The 24,331-nt window shown below is 41.3% G+C and overlaps 1 protein-coding gene across 1 annotated transcript in view; it reads right to left on the minus strand.

The window, feature by feature from the left end:
- LOC122802327 (mitochondrial intermediate peptidase) overlaps positions 1-24,331 on the minus strand; it is a 2,150,265-nt gene that overhangs the window by 450,653 nt on the left and 1,675,281 nt on the right. Inside the window, exon 12 of the mRNA XM_044071968.1 lies at positions 18,024-18,177. Within this exon, the coding sequence (XP_043927903.1) occupies positions 18,024-18,177 (154 nt within the window). The remainder of the gene's footprint in view (positions 1-18,023; positions 18,178-24,331) is intronic.

The following is a 24,331-nucleotide window of genomic DNA, read 5'->3' on the forward strand; positions in this document are numbered from 1 at the left end:
ATAAGTATTTTTCAAAATATTTTTGCTAAAACAATGTCTTTTCTAAGAAAGTTTCCTCCTGGTTCTCTAGTTATCTTACATACACAGATCCTTTGTATTGGTCACTAACAATTTTCGGTCTCCACTTGGCAACTTCAACTAACTGTTGCCTCAAGGATTAGTTTTAATTTCTCTGTTATTCTCTGTTAACAATCTGCCATTGGATATTGCCAAATGAAATTATCAACTGTATGCTGATGATTTCATTTTCACTTTGGCAGGTAAGCATGTCTCTGACATCAAACTCCTTTTAGACTGATGTAGCTCTTTTACGGTACATAAAAATCATCTTATACTTAACACCATTAAAACTACTGCAATGTTGTTTGGTACTACATTACAACTGTCTGAAAACACACTACTGGACTCCAACTTCCTGCTGTTGTGCAACAAAATTACCTTAGAATTATTCTGGATCTGAGTCTTAACTTTTCCCCAAGTGTAGTGACTCAACTAAAAGCGGCTTAAAAAATTCTCATCTCCTTATCACTGCAGTTAAACATGTGTATTTCTTAACATTTTATTACACTGATTTAAATATGCTTTATCAATCTTTGGCTTCCTATCGGTTCAAAACATCATCCTTCTTCAAAAGTCAGAAAATAAAATACTCTGGCAGTTGGCACAGTGGATTAAGGCTGTGAGTTGTAGTTCCTGTGGTACAGAGTTTGACTCCCTTAGCCCTCACTGGCCACTGTGTGCTCTTGAGTAATTGACTTAACTAGACACTGTTTCCAGGTTGCCCCTGAAAAGGGACTGTGTGTCCTATGGGCCTACCTGGTTTAAAAAATTATTTTTTTTTAGGGGGGGGGGGTTTGGCATAATGCTTAAAATCATTACCTCACAAATACAAGGTTTGATTCTGACCTCTAGTTATTGGCTAGGCTTGTAACAATCTGCAGACTGATATCCTAGTATTTACCTATGAACCTATGAATAAAGATTTACACACTTAAGTCTCCATTCTGAGTATCATTGTTCTACTGTGAAGAAAAAAATAACTGGATCTCAATATCAGATAGAGCACCATTTTTTGTTCAGTAAATTGGCTTTCAAACTAATACATAAATACTACCCACCTGTAAAATATAAGTTATCTCTATTCTCTTAGAGACTCAGCAGCCATCATGCTGTACATAGCTCCCTTAAATATCTCCATCACTTAAACAGCCTTCTCTAAAATTCTTCCAACTGACTGGAACAAATTATCAAAGAATATTAGATGTGCCACTAAACTACTGTCATTCATAAAAATGTTAAAGGAACACCTCTGTCAAGCTTGTACCTGTGAATGCTTCATCAAATGTGTTAGAAAGCATTATTTCACAATTTCAAGCATAAATCTAAGGACTTCACAAGATGCGCAGTAGCAATCACTGCCCACATTCTTTACTCAAGCAGTGTCCTCCTTAATTACTGTCCAAAGGCTTGACTTTTTTATGAATATATGCAAGCAGTGAGTACAGCCTTTAGCATACATACAATTTTTGAAAATATAATAAAAAGATATTCAAAAAAGTCAAACACATCAAACAACCATTAACAAAGTGTTAAGGCTATGTGGGGGTGCAGAGGGTGGCACTGTCAATGCTAGAATAAAGCATTACTAGCAGTAAGCAACATAAACAGTAAGAAATATTTGGCCTTACCATTCTCTGGTTGTTACATTAGCATGACACTGCATGCAGTAATTAAGTTTTACCATAATGCTTTCCCCCCTACACCTATTTTAAGCTACAGGAGTATTAATAACTTTGTTATTCCATTCTAATTAGCTGAACTACTGGCTCATCTACAATCACTTTGATAACATTCTAGCCATATTTAGTGATATTACTGATCAATTTAATATGTAGTGGATGTTGTTAATTTGCTTCATTTTTCTTTGCAAATTTCTGTTACACTGAATTTTTGCCTTGTGGTGCTGCATAAATTGTAAAACAGTACTTAAAATTTTGGAGTAAAAGTAGGTTAACTGCTCACAAGAATGGTAGATTTGATTGGCATTGGTCCAATCACTGAAGCATGTGGGCTTTCTTCCAGCAACCATCAATCACTTGCCAACATGAGCCCTTCCCCTAATCTCCTAATATGCTGCTGCTTGCAGACTCTCCAGATTGAGTGACACCAAAATGGTATAATAATTACATAAGATTTTACCCATGCAATAAAGGACAATTTGAACAGCATGGGTGAATTTGATGTCCCTGGTGCTCATCAAGGTCCCTTTGGAAGGGACAATTTGGTAAGAAATACATGATCAGGATTTTTTCAGTGTCCAGACTGATACCAATTAAATATATCATTCTGGTAAAAACATAAACCAAGAAAAGCCCAAAGGTCTTCTTGGAAATAAAATGAAAATATGAAACACAAACTTCAGATGGCCACCATGACTGTAAAAATGATGATTTAATGTAGACAAGCACTTTCACGTAGTACACCTATGCTTTCTCAAGTCGTCAATACAACAGAACAACCATTCACTCGTTTTATATTTAAACTTCAACAATCAATTAATAAAACAATAATACAATTATATAATTGAATTATTTAACCAACAATTTAACACTTAATTTATTTAAAAGGACGAGCATCCAGCTCTGGTTTAACACACACACAATTATTCAGTCCCGGATATATATGTGCCTGTAATTTTAAAATCCATTTCAGTTCAATGCGTTCTACATAATTATTGTAATTGCCTCCCCTCTTGTCAGGAAAAAAAAACATTTAGCAAAACCTTAAAACCAAAACTATGTGCAGGGAATTCCATTATATGCCTGGCTAAGGCACTTAGCTTGTTTCTGTTTTTATCATACATATGCTGATAAACTGTATCCCTCAAGCGTTTTACCCACATAAAAAACTTCTTCTAAGAAAGGTATGACAGGAATATGGATCAGTTTTACAAGTGCTTGCCCAACATAAGAACTTCTGCCATTTGCCTTTGCAGACTTTCCTTGTGAACGTTTTTTGAACAACCATTATTATCTCCTTCAACTGTGATGGAAATGTTGGGTCTCTGGCCATTACTGGAACTGGCGAAACTGTGCAGTTAACCAGATATACTTAATGTCTGGATGAAGTTGGCCAGATGGATGGAGCACCTACTTCAGATGTTGGGATAAGAGAAGGAATCTTTTCCAGAGCAGAGGTCATAACAAGGGAAACCAAATCTAGCATGGTCAAGATATGGTCATAAGAATGACCTTGGCTTCTGCCGATACCTGGAAATCCGGAGAATGGAGGGGAGGTATAAAGCAGCCTTTAGAGCCAATTGTCAGATAATTTTTCCCTTGGTGAATATCCCTCTTGAGGAAGAAAAAGAAAAAAATATTGAATTTGGTACTTTTCTTTTATCGGGCAACAGTTCAAATGAGCGCTTGGAATCTTAGCACATGCTCGCAATAATCGCACAGCTGCTGCTGATGTGGGTACCACACACACTTATTTTCCTGTCAGATTAAGATGCATTTTTATTTCACGTTCAAAGTTTGACCTTTCATGTGGAAGGATATGATTATGCAAACAACTGCAGCAGAACATTTCTGAAAATGTATTCCCTTTGGCAACACAGATATAGTTTGAATCAAGCAACATAAAATTAAACTAAAACACAATGTATATGCCAATAATCGGCCATGTAATCCTTTGTTATATAAACAAAATACTGCAAGTTTTATGTGACAATGTCAGTTTTATTAAAGGGATTGCCCATCGACACACCATGCAATGCTAAAAATGTGTTTTAGAAGATATAATAGAAGTACATGATCTGGTATATATTCCTAAACTAAAACAGTGTTTGCACCCGTGTAGATGCTCTCAGGGAAAATGCAGTGAAATGTAAGAACTGTAAGACGATGTAAGACAGCATTTCTAAGCATTGCATTTAGGTATTCCCTTCCCCATCTCCCATTTCAGACGCATGTCTGCTTTCTTTGAAACAAGCCCAATCAGCTGCCAGGATAGGAGGAAATGAAAAAAGAAGACAGTAAAAAGAAAAAAAAAAGAGAGAGAAATCCATCAGTAAGTCTGAACGGAAGCAAGGTAACCATATAGACATCCGCTGGAATTATAGGAATGCGTTCCTATATTTCATATTTAATATCTTGTGTCAAACTTTTGGTTTTATGCCGTTCTACACCTTCCCAAAAGAATCCGCATACCTGCTACATAAACAGCTCTGTAAAGCTTGATCGCAATCTTTGTTGTCAAACATGTACTTTTGCAGTGAACCCCATGCTTCCCTGGTGTCATTGTTAGTGTTTGTTTACTATTCAGTTAACACTTACAAAAAAGTTTCTTCCCCATAATACTCTTAAAAGTCTGAAGTGCATTGCCAAAAGTTAAAACATGGCATGGAAATGTACTTTTAAAATGTGCTCTGTTTTATAGACTCCTCAAGACCACCCGCTCTTTGTAAGCAGATTGAGTACTGTATTTACGCAAAGTAAATGCATTGTGAAATGATTATTTCACGATCTTCTTCCTTCTCTTTTTGTAATCTGTAAGCAACCACGAGTAAGTTGGTCAACCAAAGGTCTCAGGTAATAGAGAAATGGGGGCCACTTCAGACAAATGAGACTTGTCTGGATAATTACTCGCTAACTAAATAAACCAATGCTTTTCCAGCTCCTTTATGTCAAAGTCAACTATACAAGAAAGTTGTTTAATAAAACAAACTGCTGAAATGATCTCTGCAAATGCAAAGCGTCTGGTACTGCTACTGTTGTTACTAATGTCAAATCACACAAACACTGCAGCACATTAATGTCCGTTTCTTTCTCTTTCAAAATAACCGTTTCAGGCCTAACAGCTGTGCGATCACTACGTGCGCATGCTAGTGCGTTAGAATTGTTGCCCCGATAACGGAAAAGTACCATTTGGTGTTAGGCAGTGTAGCAAAAAGACTGCAACAAGGAACTTCCCCATCTTATGAAAATATTGTGAACTATTCACTCCTTGAGAGGTCATTAGTGAAGAAGCAATATTTGCTTGCTCAACCTCTGCACAATCACACTGGATACATCTGGGACGTGCTACTATGAGAAAGCAATGTGAAGCTATGACCCATTCCCATATCCTTTCAACAAAGGGATAAGAATGAGTTCCTCCCTGTTTGCTGGTGTACTATACCAATGTCATGTTGTCAGATTAAATGGACACTGCACCTTGGGGGAGACTGTCTTGAAATGCTTGCAGTGCTAGGAAGACCACTACCATCAAAAATAAACTGATGTACAACATGGTTTTGTCTGTGTTCCACATTCCCTGGACTGTCATGTTTAAACAGTGTCATCCACTTCAGCAAGGACATATCCACTGTAACCACAGCTGTGGCTATTTGTGGATGAAAAAAGTTCTGTATGCGAGGTTGTATGGGTCTGTCCACCAGGAGAGGTGCTATTAGCAGGAAAATAAAGTCTGATGGTCTGTATCATGCAGTCTGTGGCTTTATCTCACTGTACTTTCAATATCTACTGCAACATCATCATAGGTGGACTAGCATGGGAACTGTCTGGATGGAAACTGGCATGAGACCCAATATTCTTAAAATTGCTGCTGCAACAAGATTTAGTTTATACAATGAGAGCCCTGAATTATTGGACAATAACACATTTTCTTTCCTGAGAAATTAAATAGGCTTCAGCTGAGATTTTTGATGGTTTACAGAAATCCCCACAAAAAAAGCATAACTGAAGCAAGTACTGTCTTGACATGATGAGCATTTCCTTCATAGAGAAAGCAAGAAGCCAGTTTTCCAGTAAGGGGAATATCCCGATTTTCAGCAGGTAAATGTGTGTGGCTACAAGGGCCATACATTTGGTGAACATCTGGGGGACTGTGGTGAGACACAATGGTAATGTTCTGAACTGGTAGTGACGGTGTCCCACCTAGAAGTGCAGGAATCTGCTGTATGCTTTGACTATCCTGATGTTAAAGGAAGCATCCTGAAGATCCACAGAGTGAAATCAATCTCCTTTCTGCAAGCATGGCAGAATTAATTGTATCATTATCATTTTGAATGACTCTTCAAATAACAATTTAGATGACTGACGTCCAGCATGGGTCAAAGGTCCTGAATGTTTCTGGACACCAAGAACAACCAGGAGTAACATCCATATCTGATGTGGTGGGACTCCCATAGATGGCTCTTTTTTGGAGAAGGATTCATACTTGCTGTTTCCCTTCTTCCCTTTCATACAGAAATACTGGGATATGACAAAAAATGGTATTGAGTAACCTCTGGATGCAATTTCTCTGACTCAGCTGTCTTACATGATGATCAGCCATGCAATAGAGTACTGGGAAAGACATACCTGACTGCATAAAGAGTGAAACAGGTGGACAATAATTCAAGACTGGCACTGGCTAAGACAAGTCAAGGACCTGCAGAACCTTTGCTGATGCAGACCAGTTCTGCCTCTTTGATGTCAGCTACCACAGCTGCTCTCTTTGCCACAGGAATTCCTATTAAGCAGCTGCTGGGACTTCCTGGACCAGACGTTTTTAGCCCTTTTTTGGTTTCTCTGAAATGACTTCTGTGGGACAGAAAGTTTAACCCCAGCTGTTGCTGCAGCTTGTCAAATTGGCAGTGACAAATACTGCCTTAAAGTGATCCACAGATCCCATTAAGCAGAGACAGGCCTTCTGCCACATTGTTATGCTGATCTGGCCACTCCATCCACTGCACTATGACATGACCTCATTGATAATGAAGTGATTGAACTGACAGTGACCATTTGGATCTCCAGCTACTTGCAAAGACCCCCAGTATGCAGCTACTTCAGAGTTCCAAGGCTTTGTCCATCAGATCCCTCTAAAACTTAGTCATATGTGCCCCTTTGGCATGTACCTGACTGGGCATATGCAGCAGATGGAACATCCACAGAGGTTCCTCACCAAGAGGATCATGGGTATTAACACATTGCCTTATACAGATTGCCTTAAAGCCCTATCTCTATACTCAGTCTCCTACAGGTTACTGAGAGACTATCTACACCTGGCATACAAGGCATTCTGAGATCCAGCCCTGACGGACCTTCTGCACATCCACAAAATGAACACCACCAGAAACATGAGATCCAAGGATTTAAACCTTGCTTGTGATAAACAGAGCATGCTGGCAGGACAGATGTGCATCTTAGGCCCTTACAGACAAGGGCAATTTGTATATGCCCTAAGTCATAGGCATATAACCAAGACATTCTAGCCCATGGGCACTGATAACTGGGAAAACTGGGTTACGAATGATTAGGCTACAAAAGACTAGCACTGTTAGCCTAAGTAACCTTCTATGATCAAAGGATTCCCACACTCTGGAATAGGCTCTCCATCCATGTGAAGCAGAGTCCACCACTAACCCTATTCAAACATAGCCTTGACCACTGGATGGGAAATCAAAAATTCATCCCTGTTCTGGCACCCATGTCCCTGATAAACAGAGGTCAACATTAAATATTCCCTAACATCCCACTCCTCCCCACTATCACCACTAAAAGTTTAGCAAGCTTTTAACTAACATATCCTTCCAAACAGATGCCCATGTTAGAAGGGGACACAAATGGTTTGCACTGCATGGCTAGGCTTACAAGGCTCTGGTGGTCATAAGCCTAGTATACGCTTATTAACTTAAGCATGGACAGTGCAGTAGTGCAGCAGTAGAGTTGTCGCCTCACAGCAAGAGGTTCTCCAGGTCAATTCTTAGGCGGGGTGCCTTCTGTGCGGAGTCTGCATGTCCTCCCTGCATTCCTGTGGGTTTTCTCCAGGTACTCCGGTTTCCTCCCACATTAGAAAGATATGCATTTGGAGTGTTTCTCCCCTGGCCTCCACTGAAAATTGACTTCATTCCAAGTCGGACTTTCCCAGTAAACAAATGTTAAATAAATAAAGTAATTTAGTATTCTATGGAAAAATACTGGAAGAGTACGTATGATTCACCACTGCATCCATCAACTGGAATTCTTTATTAGAAGGATGACTCGCTTGAACCTCTGGGGCTTCTTTCCTGGTGGTTGCTGAGACTATGATGGCATCCGTAGGAGGTCCTTTGCTGCAGTGAGGTCTACTCCAGTGGATTCGGAGCACTCTGCCTGGCATGCGGGGATACTTTCTGTGACATTGGTCTTTCAAGGCTTTTAAGCAGTTCATGTCAATTAAGTTGTCTGATGGAGGCACCACCCAGGCCACTAGGGGTGGGATGGGGTAGGACGGACAGGGCCAAGAACACTTCCTGTAAGATCTTTTCTTTGGAAAAGGTTAGGTCTACTGGCCAAGTTCTCCTCTGTTTCATTTCCAAAACTTCACCAAATGTGGTGCCTTTGGAGAGGATTACGAGAAAATGATATCAAGATCTGTGTCTGGGAAGGGAAACTAGGTCCTCTTTTTAGAAAGGCTCGGGAGGGTCTCATCCAACCCCCAACTTCTCCAGTAAGTAGAAGAAGAAAAAAGCCAAGGCCTGGGGGAACCTGGATGGTGAAATGTGTCCTTTGTCTGGGAGGGGCAATACTAATGTGGAGCAGAAGAGGTCATCTTCTAGGTGTTTATTGGTGGAATCAATTGAGTATGTGCCTGTTCATGACATGGAACCTAATTTGTTCCCCTTGACACAGATACCTCTACTTAAGCAATCATGGCCAAAGTATTCGGCACCAAATGGCCAGATCCCAAAGCCAAATGAGCAATGACTTTGGCACTGACTCCAGTACCAACCCCATGAAGTAAGGCTGAATACCAAGAGGACAGACAACATTAAGGGGCTGGAAAGGTTTGGCACCAGTGTCAAGCAACTCTCAAGCTCTGATCCCCTTGAACCTAGAAGGGATTGGTGCTGATGGTATTGGGGCAGACCCATCCCCTGGTGCCAAAGGATCTGATGCAGAAAGAAAGGAAATCTTCTGAACTGCTCATATCTGCTTGGGTTCTCCTGGTTGATTCCACTGTACCCAGTACGGATATTGGGCCCAAGGAAGGAAGAGAAATGGTATAAGGTGGGATTTCTTCTCTTGGCACCCTGGAAACAGAGTGGGCAGAGAGACCATCATACTGCAGCTAAGCCTTCAGAAATGCTGACATAATCTTGTCTCATCTTGTCCCAGTTAGGCTACATAGGGACAATGAAAGAGACCTGACAGAACATAAGACATTGTTGATGCTGGTCTTGATGGCATGACGCATGAAAGCTCCTGCTCTGAGAAGAAGCTTTCCACTCTCCTCCTCGGAGCAGAATCTGTTGGCCCTTGAAGACTCTTGATATGGTAGTGAAGAGGAGCATGACAGGGTGCAAACCATACAGGGACCCAGCCAGGATGCGGGAGAAACTGACATCCTTGATACCATTACTTGGGAAAGCTGCCCTAAGATAAATGGTTTGTATCCTCTATCATTTTTTCCTTATTTTTCTCTATTTTTACAGCCAGTACTTTTCCTATCCCTTCTTGGGATATTTTTCTTCTTCCTTGGGTGTATCAAATTTAGTACTAACATGTTCCCATTGTCTATTAGAACATCATGGCACTGAAGTTTTTGCAAATGTGCAGTCAGCACCAAGATGCCCGTCCCCAAGGCACAGGATGCAGTACTTGTACGGATCTTGAAGTGTGATTTTGTGCCTACACTTTCAACATTTTTAAACCCAGGGGCTTTACCTTCCATAATGATGTAGAGCATAAAAAACTAAACACTCCAGAAACACCAAACAACTTCCAAAGGCTACTATAAACAGATAAAGTCACAGAAAATCAACAATGGGAAACAGTCCTGAAATACTATATTGTAAACACCCTCTCCAAAACAGTCTTGCTCATATAACTATAATGCGTGAAAGTCAGTAGCCTAGAAAACCCAACATTGAATGTCAAATACTACCCTAAAGACTGTCCAGACAACAGAAACATTTTCAATTGCTAAGAAATCTTACCCAAATTCAATAAGAGAGAGAAAAGATAAAACATTTTTTTCTTAAATCAGAGTCAAGAAAGGTAATTAGGGGTGGTTAATTTAAAGGATTTTTAGAAATTATATATTTACAAGGTTGTTCCAGTTATAATCTAGATAAAGCATTTAGCTACCCTCCAAGCAAGTAAAGAAACTTCAAAGTTCAAGATGACTCCAAGTTGATGCAAGATGGTGATAATCAGATCTGGAGAGTAACAGCAAGCAACACAATGCTAGGGACAAGGAGAGGGACTCAAGCTAGCAAGAAATTGGTTGATGCCTGAAGAGAGAGAGATCCCTGAGGTGATCAGTCCACAAGTTTTCAATCTCTGGTCTATAACAACTTAAACCATATGTTTTGTTCTTTTATTTCTTTGTCCTGGGCTGTGTCTGAAAATGATCCTTGGACCAGTGGACAACCTAGTAAGAAAATTATGAGTAAAATAATTAATTTAATTAAAACCTTGAAAAGATTGCACTTCTCATTCATTTAAAAGGAAGACATTCAGCAAATACACTACTTGGAAAATGCTTCAGGATATGTGTAATGGCATCAGATGGCACACCAGATCATAGCAATACAGTTATGAAACAAATGTCAACATGAAAATAATTTCATTTTTAAAAAACAGAAACAATGAAAAAAATGAGAGACTAGGATTTTTCATTCAGATTTGCCAAAGAAAAGGCAGTTTTTGAGAAGCAATACAACCCTTTCAGCAGCTGTTAACTGTGATAAGTTCTTTATAATGCACTGTTCCCATATACGCTAGGGCCATACTCCCCTTCATACTTATCCACTGTATGCCCACTCAGCAAACATGTGTGAAGGGATGAGACACTGACAAGGTTTTTTTTTTTTTTTAGACCTAATCCACTTCTTGTGCTTGGACATGAAATACTTGTAGCGGTGACATTCAAGTGCATGCTACTTCTTGTTTGTTTATTTATTATAAGTTGTGAGGACAAGGCATACATGCTTTGCTCCTGAACATGCCTGAATACTCTGATGTCCTGTCATTGAAAACCTACACTGATGAAAAGGACTGAAAGCACCAGTTTTCTTTCTTCCTTTTTTCCTTTAGTGCAGGATCTGATTTTTATTTTTTGATCCAGTGTAGCAACAACCCTCAAGAAAACATGCCCAAATGTCTGCAAGACTCCACAATTCCCAGATGTTACCTCCACCCGACTCATGCCACTCACCCAACTCTGCATCTAATACATACTAAAGGAATAGTAAATGGGATCAATGTTATATGGAAATGGACAGTGTTCTCTGTGGCAGCCTTACTCCACACCCTCCAAACAGCTGACCTCTAAAAATAAAGGTGAATCGCTAAACGTTTTAGTGCCCCTATAACCACTACAACCACTACATTTACAAGTTGACCAATGTAACTATGCAGAGAGCATTTTAAGCCAATTAGCACACACATACTGTTTCAATGTCTTGACTTTTCATGTGCAGGCTGAAATCCATGTGCAAACCTAAATCTTCACTATTCTACTTCATTCACATACACAGAAACTCTGAAAGGGTACAGAAACTGAATGAATGTTAAATGAAACATGGCTCAAACTTCTCTGAATTTCTTTTCTTTTTTAGCTAATCCATCACCAAATGTAGCAGCATTCTTATTCAAGTGCCATTTTAGGTACCACAACGTTCAATGTAAACAGGCACATAAAAATTAAAATATCCATATGAACCACCACTTCAATATGCCCTCAACTTTTCCCACCTTGATTAGTTTTTGCAGTGCACACTTTATAGAATCCAAACAATAAAACCTAATGACAGTTCTGAACTCAGCAGTTCAATCACACCACCAAACCATGCATAAAAAGAAGTTATGTACTTACCATAACGTTCCATGTGAATTGTTCATCACGCCTTCATTCTTTACTAATGGGTTTGGAGCCAATCCCTCGGCTCCTATACGGCCAATTGCAAAGCTCGAGGTCTTCAAATAGCTCGAGGCCAAGTCCCTATCCCATGATGCACCTGTGAATTACCTCAGATCTTGTTTGCTGCATATACCAATACCATATGTCATTCTTTCACTCTCACGAGAAAGGAATAGAAGGATTGAGTAAACAGGATGGATCCAGCATCTCGGTCATCTAACAGCCCAGGAGGGGGTAGGAGTGAGGGATGTAAGAATGAAGGCGAGATGAACAACTCACACGGAACATTATGGTACGTACATAACTTCTTTATGTGAAGTTGCTCAATCCCGCCATTCATTCTTTACTGATGGGTAGCATCCCAAGCACCATCAATCTCAGGTGGCTCACAGGAGTATATTTCTCAGGACCATGGATCCAAAGGAGGCCCTGTCCCTGGGAGGCCTTGTCAACTTTGTAATGAGTGATAAAGGTAAGAGGTTTTGACCAAGTGGCTGCTGCACAAATGTTATCAATGGGAAGTCTGGCAGAAAAGGCAGATGATGTAGAAACTGCTCTGGTTGAGTGAGCTTTAATCTTATGTTGCAAAGGCATATTAGCAGCTGAATAGGCAAAGGTGATACAATCAGATAACCATTTAGACAGAGTTGTTTTATTCACGGGTCTCCCCTTCCTGGAGTCTGAAAATGAAACAAAAAGCTGGTCTGATTTTCTGAAATCTTTTGTTCTATCCAAATAAAATCTGAGCTGTCTATGAACATCAAGTTTGTGCAGTATATACTCTAAATTGTTAGAATGGTTGGGGAAGAAGACTGGAAAATTAATAACTTGGTTGAGATTGGCTTCAGTGCAAACTTTGGGCAAGAATGAGGGATTTGTTCTAAGTGAGAGACTGTCAGCAGGGAATATCAAATAGGAAGGCTTAATGGATAAAGCCTGAAGCTCTGACACTCTGCAGGCAGAAGTAATAGCTACCAGAAATATGGTCTTCCAAGACAAAAATTTGAGATTGCAAGATGAAGCTGGCTCAAATGGTGAAAGAATTTTGCAGGAAAGCATAAAATTTAGATTCCATGGAGAATAGGGAGATTTCATAGGTGGTCTAATATGAAAAGTCCCTTTGAGAAAGGCTTTGGATAACTTGTGAGACATTATATTTAATCCTTCAAATCCAAGATGAAAATTAGAAATAGCAGCCAATTGAACCCAAACTGTTGCTGCTGCAACGCCTTTGTTAAAAATCATAGTCAAGAACTCTAACATGGAGGCCATAGGGGCTTGGTAAGGATCAATATTATTTGTAGAGGCCCATAGAGAAAATTTTTTCCATTTGCTAAGATATAGCTTCCTAGTAGAAGATTTATGAGAAGACAAAATTATCTGTTTTGTCTCATTGGAAAGATTATGGAACCTGGCTATGATGGGAACTGGAGCAGCCAAGCTGTCAGCTTCAGGGATTGCAGAGAGGGATGAAGATCCCCCGACGGGTGAGTCAGAATGTCTGGAACTGGGTCCAGAATCCAAGGATCCTCCAAAAGGGGAAGCAAATCTGACAAGGCCAGTGAGGGGCTATTAGAATGATGGTCATTCCCAGGGTTTTTGCTTTCTTTAGAACCTGGGTTTCAATGGGATTGGTGGAAATGCATAGAGGAGACCCAGAGGCCAATCGTGTACGAGTGCGTCCCTTGGGGCTTCTCCCGGAAGGGGAATCAGGGCAAAGTAGCTTCTGCATTTCGTGTTCATGTGACTGGCAAAAAGGTCACAGCAAGGCTGGCCCCATCTGTGGAATATCCTGTCCACTATTTCTTTCTTGAGGGACCACTCGTGGGGCAACAAGATTGCCCTGTTCAGTTTGTCTGCTATCATGTTGGATCTCCCCGGGACATGCGTTGCCAACAGAATGAGCTGGGTGGAAACAGCCCACTGCCAAACTCTGACAGCCTCGTGACAAAGAGGGTAAGACCTGGTTCCTCCTTGTTTGTCCACCACTGAAGGTCCTTTTTGCAAGAATTTGTGATCATTATAGTGTGAGTCATGGGGAGCTTTTGGTAAGACCATTGAGTGAACAGCCACCATTGTAATATCCGCATGTGAATATGAGCTAGTGGTATGGCTAGAATTGCTGCTGCCATCATGCCTAATAATTTCAGAATTTCTGATGCTGGTGCTCTGTCTTTTGATATCAGAATGCTGACCTGTTGACGAAGGAGAGAGACTCCTTCTATTGGAAGCCTTAGTGTGGTGGTGGTGTCCAACTCTGCCCTGATAAAAATGATATGTTGCGATGGCGACAAGGCAGATTTTTCTGAGTTGATTGTAATGCCCAGATGATTGCAGAGTAACAGAGTGAACTCCCTGACCTGAATGAGTTGATGCCTGGTGGTGGTGGTAAGGAGCCAATCGTCTAGGTACGGAAACACCTGGAATCCTAGACACCTCAAGTGAGCTGTGCCCACTGCCATGCATTTGGTGAACACTCTGGGGGCTGTAGTGAGACCAAAGGGCAGAGCTCAAAACTGGTAATGATTGGCTCCCAGCCAGAAGCGCAGGTGATCCCTGGATGGTCTGGGCATTTTTATGTGGTAGTACGCATCCTTGAGATCTATCGAGCATCTCCAATTGTCTTTCCCTAAGAAGGGCAGTATAGACTGAAGCTTGACCATCTGAAACTTCTCTTTCTTTACGTATTGGTTTAGTCTGCTGAGGTCCAATATCGGTCTCCAGTCCCCCGTCTTCTTTGGAACCAAAAAGAATCTCGAGTAAGTTCCGGATCCTGTCTGGTCTGCTGGGACTGGTTGGATGACACTTTTTCTTAGCAACATTTGGACCTCTACTGTTGCTTGTTCCCTGTAACTGGGTGGAACATCCGGGATTTTTCTTATCGGTGGAGGGGGTGTGGCGAATGGGATGAAGTATCCTCTGGAAATACTTTGTACCCAGCTGTCTTTTGTTATTTTGAGCCAGGCTTCTGGGTACAAAGATAAGTGACCCCCAACTGCCTCCAGAGCAGGACAGTCGGGCCTCCTCTCAGGAACGCTGGTAGGGCTTCCCAAAGAAGTGATCTCTGTCTCCCTGGTGTTGTGAATCCCGTCTGCCGCGAGGGCAGCATCTTGCATTATTGCCCCCCTCCTCTGCCCATATTCACGTGTGTCCTACAAGGCTCCTTGGGCTTTTCGGAACTACATTTTTCCTCCCCTTTGACCTTTAGGGTAGGGGTGGAAAAACAGACCCCGACGGGAGACAGAGTCTTTCCATCCTGTTCACACTTGGTTAAGGTTTCCTTCACTTTAGGCCCGAAAAGGGACGAGCCATCAAAGGAAGTGTTCAGAAAGGATGACTTGAAGGGCTCTGTGAAGAAACACAAGCGCATCCAGGAATGTCTCCTAAGAGCAACTCCTGTACCCGCTGCCCTACTCGTGCCATCAGCTACATAAGAAATGAAGCACATGGATGAGTTGACAATAGAATTTAGGGTAGCAAGCTGGGCAGCAACTTTGTCGGAAACTCTTGCAGCTACTATATCCTGAAGAGTATCTCCTAACTCCTTAAGGAGATCTCTTTGCAACCTAGTAAAATGGGTTAAATAGTTCAGTGAACGAAGAGTACAGGTCACTGAACTAAACATGCGCTTCCCATATCTATCCATAATCCTGGAGTCACTGTTAGGAGGATGGATAGATGAGGAAGTCTCAGACATTTCGTTTCTGGTGCTGCCACCACCATGGCATAAACCGGCACACCTTTAGTTAAAAATGTTTTGTCAAGGGGGGCAGAAATGAATTTATTAGGCCTCCTTGGGACAGGCTCCATAGTATCCAGAGACTCCCACGCCCTTCGTGAAACCAGCTGCATCAGCTCATGAAAGGGCAGAGACACAAAAGAGGTGGAGGGCTGAGACCCGAAACCCTTCAGGAGAGCTGACTCATCCTCAGTAGCGCTTTTGGACTGACAGCTACCCCTCTGCCTATGGACCTCAAGTATCTCAGCGAAGGAGATCTCCTCAGAGGGGGACCATGGGGACCCTTCTGACTCATCTAAGTCAGTATCCGATGTTAGAGACTCCTGTGGGGAATCTAGGTGTTTCCTCTTGCACAATCTCTTCCTGGGAACCTCATCAGTGGGAGCTTCTGGCGAGGTCTTGGAAGAGCAGTGGCCACCCAATGGGGCTTCCTGAGGCTCTGGGTCTCTATGCTTGGTCAGGACTTGTGAGGCAAAAGCAGACACAGGCACTTTAGGGGAGGAGGAATGCAGACCTGAGATTGAGGATGTTCTAGGAGACATAACTCTCCTCATGGCATCGAAAGCACCTCTGCTCAGATGTGAGGAAGCCGATGGATCCGAAGAAGCCGTCGACACTCCCGGCACTGAGACAGTGGGCTCCGAGCCGGGATAGGAGTCGAGCTCATCCGAGCCGAGGCCCCGAGAGGCAAAGTCAGAACCAAGTCGGTCTGACTGTCCTCCCCGGACCCGACCAGAGAGTGTCGTCTCCTAGAGTCCTCGATCAGCACCGAGGATGTCAGAGTACATGGAGCCGAAGACAATGGAGCAGGCATTGGCTCCGAGGGTTCCACTAACATCAGGTCTGCCTTCTCCAGCTCCGAAGGACCAGCATGTCTCGGAGGAGGAATAGTAAGAGTTGGTGCAAGGGTCTTCGGCTTGGAAGCCATTTGGGTCGAAGCCTATAACATTTTTGCTAATGCCAGTGCCAATAACACCTTCTGTACCACACGATCCACATCCAGATCTGACAGGCTGATAGATGTTCGAGAGGAGCGTACCGAAGGTGGTACCAACTGGGGAAGTGGACTCTTTGGCGCTTCAGACACTGGTTCCAAGACTGGGGACTGGCTCCGAAAGCTAAAGACTGTCGTCTCCGACGGCAGTGGAGCCGAAGTCGAAGACTTTTTTTATTTCTTCGAGTCCGATGTCTTGAAAGACTTTGCGGACTTGCTGGATCCATCTTGGTCACTCAAAGCTTCCTAAAACAAAGGCTTCAACAACCCTCTACCTATGAGTTCCCTCTTCCCTTCCTGCAGGACCCCTGAGGAGAAGGAATGACAAATGGAACAACTGTCTTGCAAATGCAGAGCCCCTAGACAGTAAACACAATTAACGTGGCTATCTGTAACAGACATCTTTTGGCCACACTTTGGGCACTTTTTGAAGCCAGACTTAGGGTGCTTATCTTGGTCATCCATAATAATATTACAAAAAAAACTACTGTTACCACAAAAAATTATAACAGTAATTTATCACAGAAGGCTGGAATAATTGCGGACTAAATCACACAATAGTAAATCTCCACACAAGTCTTAAATAAAAGCAGGCTAAATCACACACACACACAATATAACAAATATAAATGTGATATCACACAAGCTAACTATGCAAAAGAGATAGCTGCTAAGAAACAACAACCTATCTAAATTAACTAAGGTTTACTGTAAATTTCAACAGTAATAAAGAACTAAGCCTTATCTAAAATACAGAAGTCTAGACAGACCACACAGCAAAAGACTAACTATCTAAGTGACTATAATTATCTAAGAAATGTGACAAAGGTCACTGAATAACAAACTGCAAGCTGAAAAATAAACAATAACCTTATCTAAACTATCTAAGGTTTACTGTACTAAGCCTTATCTATAAAAAGCAAAAGGCTAGACAGACCACACCAAGTAGAGAAAACTACTATTAAACTAGGCCTAAAAGGGGCCAACTAAAAATTTATTAAGAACAGTAAATGGGAAGGGAAAAAACACTGAAAAGCTATAAGAGCTTTATCAACAATCCTAAACTATATAACTATTCTAACTAGCAAAAAATGTTTTAATAAGATTGTAATGAAAAAAACAGCTTATCTGGCCCAATCTAAATCAGAACCTCCGATCTGTTGCAGCGGCAAACTAGATCTGAGGTAATTCACAGGTGCATCATGGGATAGGGACTTGGCCTCGAGCTATTTGAAGACCTCGAGCTTTGCAATTGGCGGGATTGGCTCCGAACCCATCAGTAAAGAATGAACAGCGAGATTGAACAACTTCACATTATATATTACCATACTATGCTGGGGAAAAAAACAGCTGACAAAGAAATTTGAATATGGCACAGCAGTACATTTAGAGTCTTACCAACTTCCGAATATCTGGAGACCAGACTTCTCCTTTTTTAGGTTGCTCTGCATAAAGAGAAATGCCCCAAAGTTGGCTAAACAACATGTTCAGTCCTTCCATACAAGATCCAAGTGAGAAAAATGGACTGTACAAACTGGGCTCTATATTGTATCTACAGAGAAATATATAACATGTTAACACGCTTGTATATTACGGTTACAAAATATATTCCTGCCTGTAGTAGAAACAGCACAGTATGATAATTTCAAAACATCAGTTTTAAACAAAGGAGAGAAAGTCATCTCAGTGTCCTTTTGCTTTTTTATTTTATTTATTAACTGACAACCAGGTAAGTGGAGTTGCCCAAAGACCCTTTTCAGCCATAACCGGACACAGATGTGAATAGAAGCAGATTTAAACTGAATAAAATATATGCTAAAAATCAAATGACTGGAGTACACAAGTGAAGTTGCAACAGTTACTCTAAAAATTATAGCAGTAAAAATTTCAATCTACAGACTGCTACACAGTCATACACAGTCAAATAATTTGATTCTACATATTTAAATTAAGCATTTCAGTTCTACAAAATTAAATATGCAATTGCAAAGTAATCACTGATATTTGTCAGCTTAGATCACAACTGCTAAGAGGTGGTTGGCTAACAGCAGGATGATTTTGCAACTTCAATACAAATAGTTTTAATACAGGTTTGATAGGGGGACGGGGAAAGATATATATGAGCATGGTAGTTAGCGGTTGCCCATTAAACTACCACAAACAGTTTTTTGTTATGCAGTTTGTTCTGAAAAGGCTACTCTGAAGTCAGCAAAAGTTTCTTTACACTTTAAATCAGAGGGTAGATTGTTCCATAAGGTGGGACCTAATCTTGAGAAGGTTCACTCTCACCCATACATGCTTTAAAAGAAGACCAATTCAGGGAGATGGTTGTCATCTTGGGTGTTAGGGAATAAAGCCTGTTCTCTAAAGGGGAGTTACCATCTCAAAGGAGGGCAATAGCCATCTTTTAGAATTCTGAATATTAGGGTGCCAAGTAAATCGGATGCTCTGTTACTAACCAGAAGTCAATCAATTTTTTTGCAGAAGTACTCAATGGTGAGTAAGAGAATAAGCAAGAAGTGTAAATCTGTAACATCGTTTCTGTACACTATACAGCTGGAATGAAAAGTCCGAAGAGGATGTCCACATTCCAAGTTTAGGAAGCAAAACATTTTTGTCCAAAGTAACACCTAACAGTTGGAGACAGAAGACAGGAAATCCTACAACACAGTTTGTGTTGGGAAAGGACTTCCCTGGGATTCAGTAAACGCCATGTAGGCTTTGCATGAAGCCTACACAGAGTTTACATGTGTGAGCAGTGAGCAGCAGCATTAATTACATATTCATGCCACACACCACATTTAAACATAAATAAGTGAGGTTTCGTGGCTTGCAAAAGTGTTGCTGCGTAGGAAAATCATATACATCACCACGGATAGCAATCTTGTTTACTTCAGAGCACAGTCAGTTAGCATGTTTACTTGGAATGCCACAATGATCAAAAAGGCTTAACATATAGATTTCCATGGCTTTTAATCTCTAAGTGCAAGAAATGTGGACAAGCCCAACATAATGGGGGAACAATGACCCAGAAATAGGGACAGATTTTACATATTTGCACATTTAAAAGTATAAATGCACTAGAATAATAAGGTTTATGTTAAGATATGTTTTTTGAAGGATTCAAAGTATGAAACTCAAATGTATGTAATTATTTACTGACATCAGTCCTGAGATCATGGCAGAAATCCACAAATTTTATAAGGAATAGACCAAAACATACAAGGCACAAATCTGGACATACTGTGAAAATCAAGACACTTGAGAGGTATGACAACTATGTATATGGTCCAAACACAGTACAGGACAGTGTACAGAGTATTGTGAAATCCCATTTCTGGCATTCTGTACCAATATTATGTAAATGATCTGTAAGGGTACATGGACTGCAATGTAAAATAAACACTCAGGAGAAGTGTGTGTATTGAATAGGGACACACAGATGAATTGCAGGAATGCCCATGGGGAAAGAGGACAGGTGAAAGCACCTAATGTGCAGCAGATGAGGGCATGTCAATGGAAGGCAGCAACACCAATCACATATCAATATGGTACAGTAAGACTGCACAGTGAAAATGTGTATCGTGCTGTCACACAATGTAACATAACAATGGGGAAGATGTGTGTGCGAGATAAACATCCTTACATGAACAATGCAGAGGACATCTATAAGAGATGTTATACACAATTGGGGTAGGGTACATATTGTGAAGCTGCACAAACTGAGTTGCCTGAATATGAGTGTAATCATAGCAGAGGTCTCCAGCAAGTGGGACATAGGAAAGGCACACAGACAACATTAAAAGCAGCATGCACAATCATGGACAATATCAGAATAATACCACCATTAATCCCATGTCTCTGACATAACATATGTGATTTAGAGTGATCAGAAATGCTTCTGCACAAACATACTTGTGCAACTATTACGACATGTCTGTACTCTATGAGGGTAATCACACACACTGTCCTGACAATAATATCTACTGGAGGTGTTAGGAGGGACACTGCTATATCTGTATGCAACATTATAATCGATCCAGACTAGTTAACTGGTGTGCATAGCATATCTATATGGCACAATACACACACATACATGTTATCCATGCCATTAGTGTTGTCAAACAGCTATGCATGACCTGTGTGCATCACCAGAAGAGGTATCACACATGCATCCAGTTTAACAACTTAATGGGGTCTCCACACCATCAGACAGTAATGTTTACACCACAAAAAGAATACCTAGGTATGGCCAAATAAGATGTGTGAATGTTCTCTGTGGCAAAAGTGGTACACTTCAGTTACATATCACTGGAAGACGTGTAGTGAGATACATGAAGAAGGGTGCACTGTACTCAGTTACTGGTGTGATGAAGGCTTTGAACTATGGTGGCATTAAGGCCTGTGATATGGATGTCCTTCACATACTCAGTAGTTGTGTTACATACAAGGGAGTAGTCAGCATTGTAGCCACATGCTGGATGGTGTTCCACACATCATTTACCTCAGCACACAGACAACATGCCTACTGGTCTGATTATAGGGCGAGGTGTCTACATTATATCTGGGTTGTGTGTGTGTTTTTCTGATGCAGTTTTCTTGTTATGTCATTGCAGGTGTTATGACTCGTATCTTTCAATGTACGGATTTTCACAGAATGTCCAAATTTTTGCCTCATACTTTTGATCTATTTATCATAAAACTGTGGTTTTCTGGTAAATCACTGGTAAATTACTGAGGTTTGAAGTCAGAGAATAATGACAGAGTTTTAGACTTCATACCCTTCAGAAAATGCATGCTAATGCCAAACCTGTTATTCTATCAACTTTCTAAGTTTGTAAAAGCAATATTTAAAAAGTGTCCCTATTTTTAGTCCTTTGTCCCCCCATTATTTATGGTTTTGTCCAGATTTCTTGCTCTAAGAGGTTGAGAGGTATGTATATGTATGTGGCTGCAATCTTTGGTGTGTGTTGATACTGTCTGTATTACAGTGATATCACTGTTGGAGTCAATGATTGCCCACAATCTGTAGGCCTTCAGACAGCTATATGGACACAGGACGTGTGTGTCATTTGTGATGTCTGTGACTTAAATAATGGACAGGAAAGGGTCTAGCAGACAGCCCTGATGTATGGACATGAGATACAGTTCACTTCACACATTTCAACACATTTAGATGCCGTGTATTTGATACAGTGCTCTCCCCACTTGGTGGGTTAGGTGTTTATGGCCACATCTGACAGTGCTGAGTGAATAACTCAGTGTGGATTTTTGTCAAATGCTTTGGGCTTGTCAAGTTCAAAAGGATGACAATGTCATCATGCATGCCCCTGACACTCAGTCCACCTATGATGATAACATACTACAGGAGGGGCTAACATAGACAAATGATTGGTGACAAAGCCACACAGTCTACAAATGAAAGCAAACATGTCTATTTTGCCCATTTACAAGTAGAATTCCCTGCTAAACACAGCATTGACAACAGTCCCACTATGGAACCCATGCAGATAGCAATCTGAACTTCAACCACTAAGTATCCACACTGTTACTGAAAACCTGTGTTGTGCACATCATAAGTCACACCATCGTATTCAGATCTGAGGATTACAGTACAGCACTGTACTCGAACTTCATCAGAACACTAACAGAATATAATGCTCTCTTTTGCATGTAACTCACCAGACACATGCAGCAGGTGGACAGACCACAGGGGTTTCTCACCGAGAAAACACAGGACCTACACGTCATGCCATTATGTATGTGCATACACTGAAAGCCATATCACTGTAATCTGTATCGTATAGGATAAGGTGACTTCTGCCTGGCCCCAGGCCAGTCTCTGACCCTGCCCTGGTGAAAATAGTGCACATCTACAAATCAGGTATAGCTGATGATATCAGCAGTGTCTGGTGAGGAGAATACAGTAATAACAGTGTTTCAAATGCTGGTTTAAAAGGCTCACTGCAATGTCAGACAGGAGCACACACGCAAACACCAGTTGACTGCAGCGAGAATAGAACCCCTAAGTACACAGACTACAGAACTCTATTTAAGACAAGTGCCACAGCTCAAGTCTGACTTGGAATGTCTCAGACAACACTTTATAGCTTGATGACATCAGCAGTGTCTGGTGAGGAGAAGATGGTAATAACCCATGTCCCACATGCTGGTCTAAAAGGCTGACTATAATGTCATGCAACAGCGCGCACAGACACACACACACACACACACACACACACACACACACACACACACACACACACACACACACACACAACTGCAGTGAGAACAAAGCCCCTAAGTAAACAGACTACAGAGCTCAGTACTTTATGCAAACACCACAGCACAAGTCTGACTTTTACAAGGCTTAGGACAATTTATAGTGGATGAGATCAGCTGTGCATGTTGGAGAGATGATGTTCGGAAGTCTGTATGAAATGGATGTGTAGGCATGTGCAAGTGTCAAAATACTATCAAGTCATGGGATTGGACTGGTAACTGTAGGATACACACTTATGCTCTTCTGACTAGACACACACAGACACAAACTTGACTGAAGTGAGAACAAAATCCTTACCTATGTAAGCACACAGATTACAGAGCTCAGTACTTTGCAAAAGCATCATGGCACAAGTCTGACTTTTACAAGGCTGCAGGACTACTTACAGTGCATGATATCAGCAGTACATGTTGAATAGAAGATGCTGGGAGGCCTGGATAGGTTCATAGGAGGTTACTAGGCTAATGTCCCTTGGGCCTTTAAAAACCCAAGTACTCTTACTGAGCATAGTTAGATGGTCATTATTAGCAGAGCGTTTCTGTGTCCATCAGGAACATAGGTGCCAACCCTGTGGTGAATTTACAATCACACATCCAGTTGTTAAGATTGCACTTGAATAGGTTCATTGAGGAGTGCTACTTCACATGCAGTGGGAGCATATTACAGAGGAGTGGCAATCACTAGAAAATGTATCCGTCTCTCTAGCATGTTCAGTTTATGTCACAGGCTAGGCTGAGATCGCTGGCACAAGTTATTCTAGTCTTATTTGATTTTCAGATGTCCAGCATTTCCAGTAGGGTGGAGTCTGGGATTGCTCTGTAGGCCAGGCATAGATCATCTCTCAGCAGCCTGTATGATAGTAAGTACAGCGAAAAGTCTTTCACTCTTTCCATGTTTGTCATGTTTTGGAGGCCCTGGATTCTCCTGGTCAAAAACCTCTTTTCCCCAATTGCTGTAGGTGTCTGGTGAGGTACACTCAGAAGGAAGCATTGTACTCAATTAGTGGTCTTATAAGGGTCAAGTACAGAAGAGCTATCACCTCCCTGGTCTTGGATGCAATGTCCTTATTTATGAAGTGTGCAATGTAGAATGTGCATCTTACCATTATGGACACATAGTGATCGAAGTTTAGATTGCTGTCAACCTGCGTTCTCAAGCCTCACACCATTGAGTTTGAGCTTAGAGGGGATGCTACATATATCATAATTAGCAGGAGTACGTCTTTGCCACAGGGGACAATGATGCATTTTTTGCATTATGTATCACTCCGTGAGTTTGGCACCAATCATTTGTCTGTGTCAGCCCTTTCTGTAATATGTTAACATCAATGGAGGACTCTACATGCTTGTGCCCAGTAGATGGTCATCTGCAAACTTGGTAAGCCACAGGCCATCTACCTTTGCCTGGACTTCAGAGAAATAGT

This window comes from Protopterus annectens, chromosome 5.part0, assembly GCF_019279795.1.
Source record: "Protopterus annectens isolate FY-2018-M chromosome 5.part0, PAN1.0, whole genome shotgun sequence".
NCBI classification, from domain to species: Eukaryota; Metazoa; Chordata; order Ceratodontiformes; family Protopteridae; genus Protopterus; species Protopterus annectens.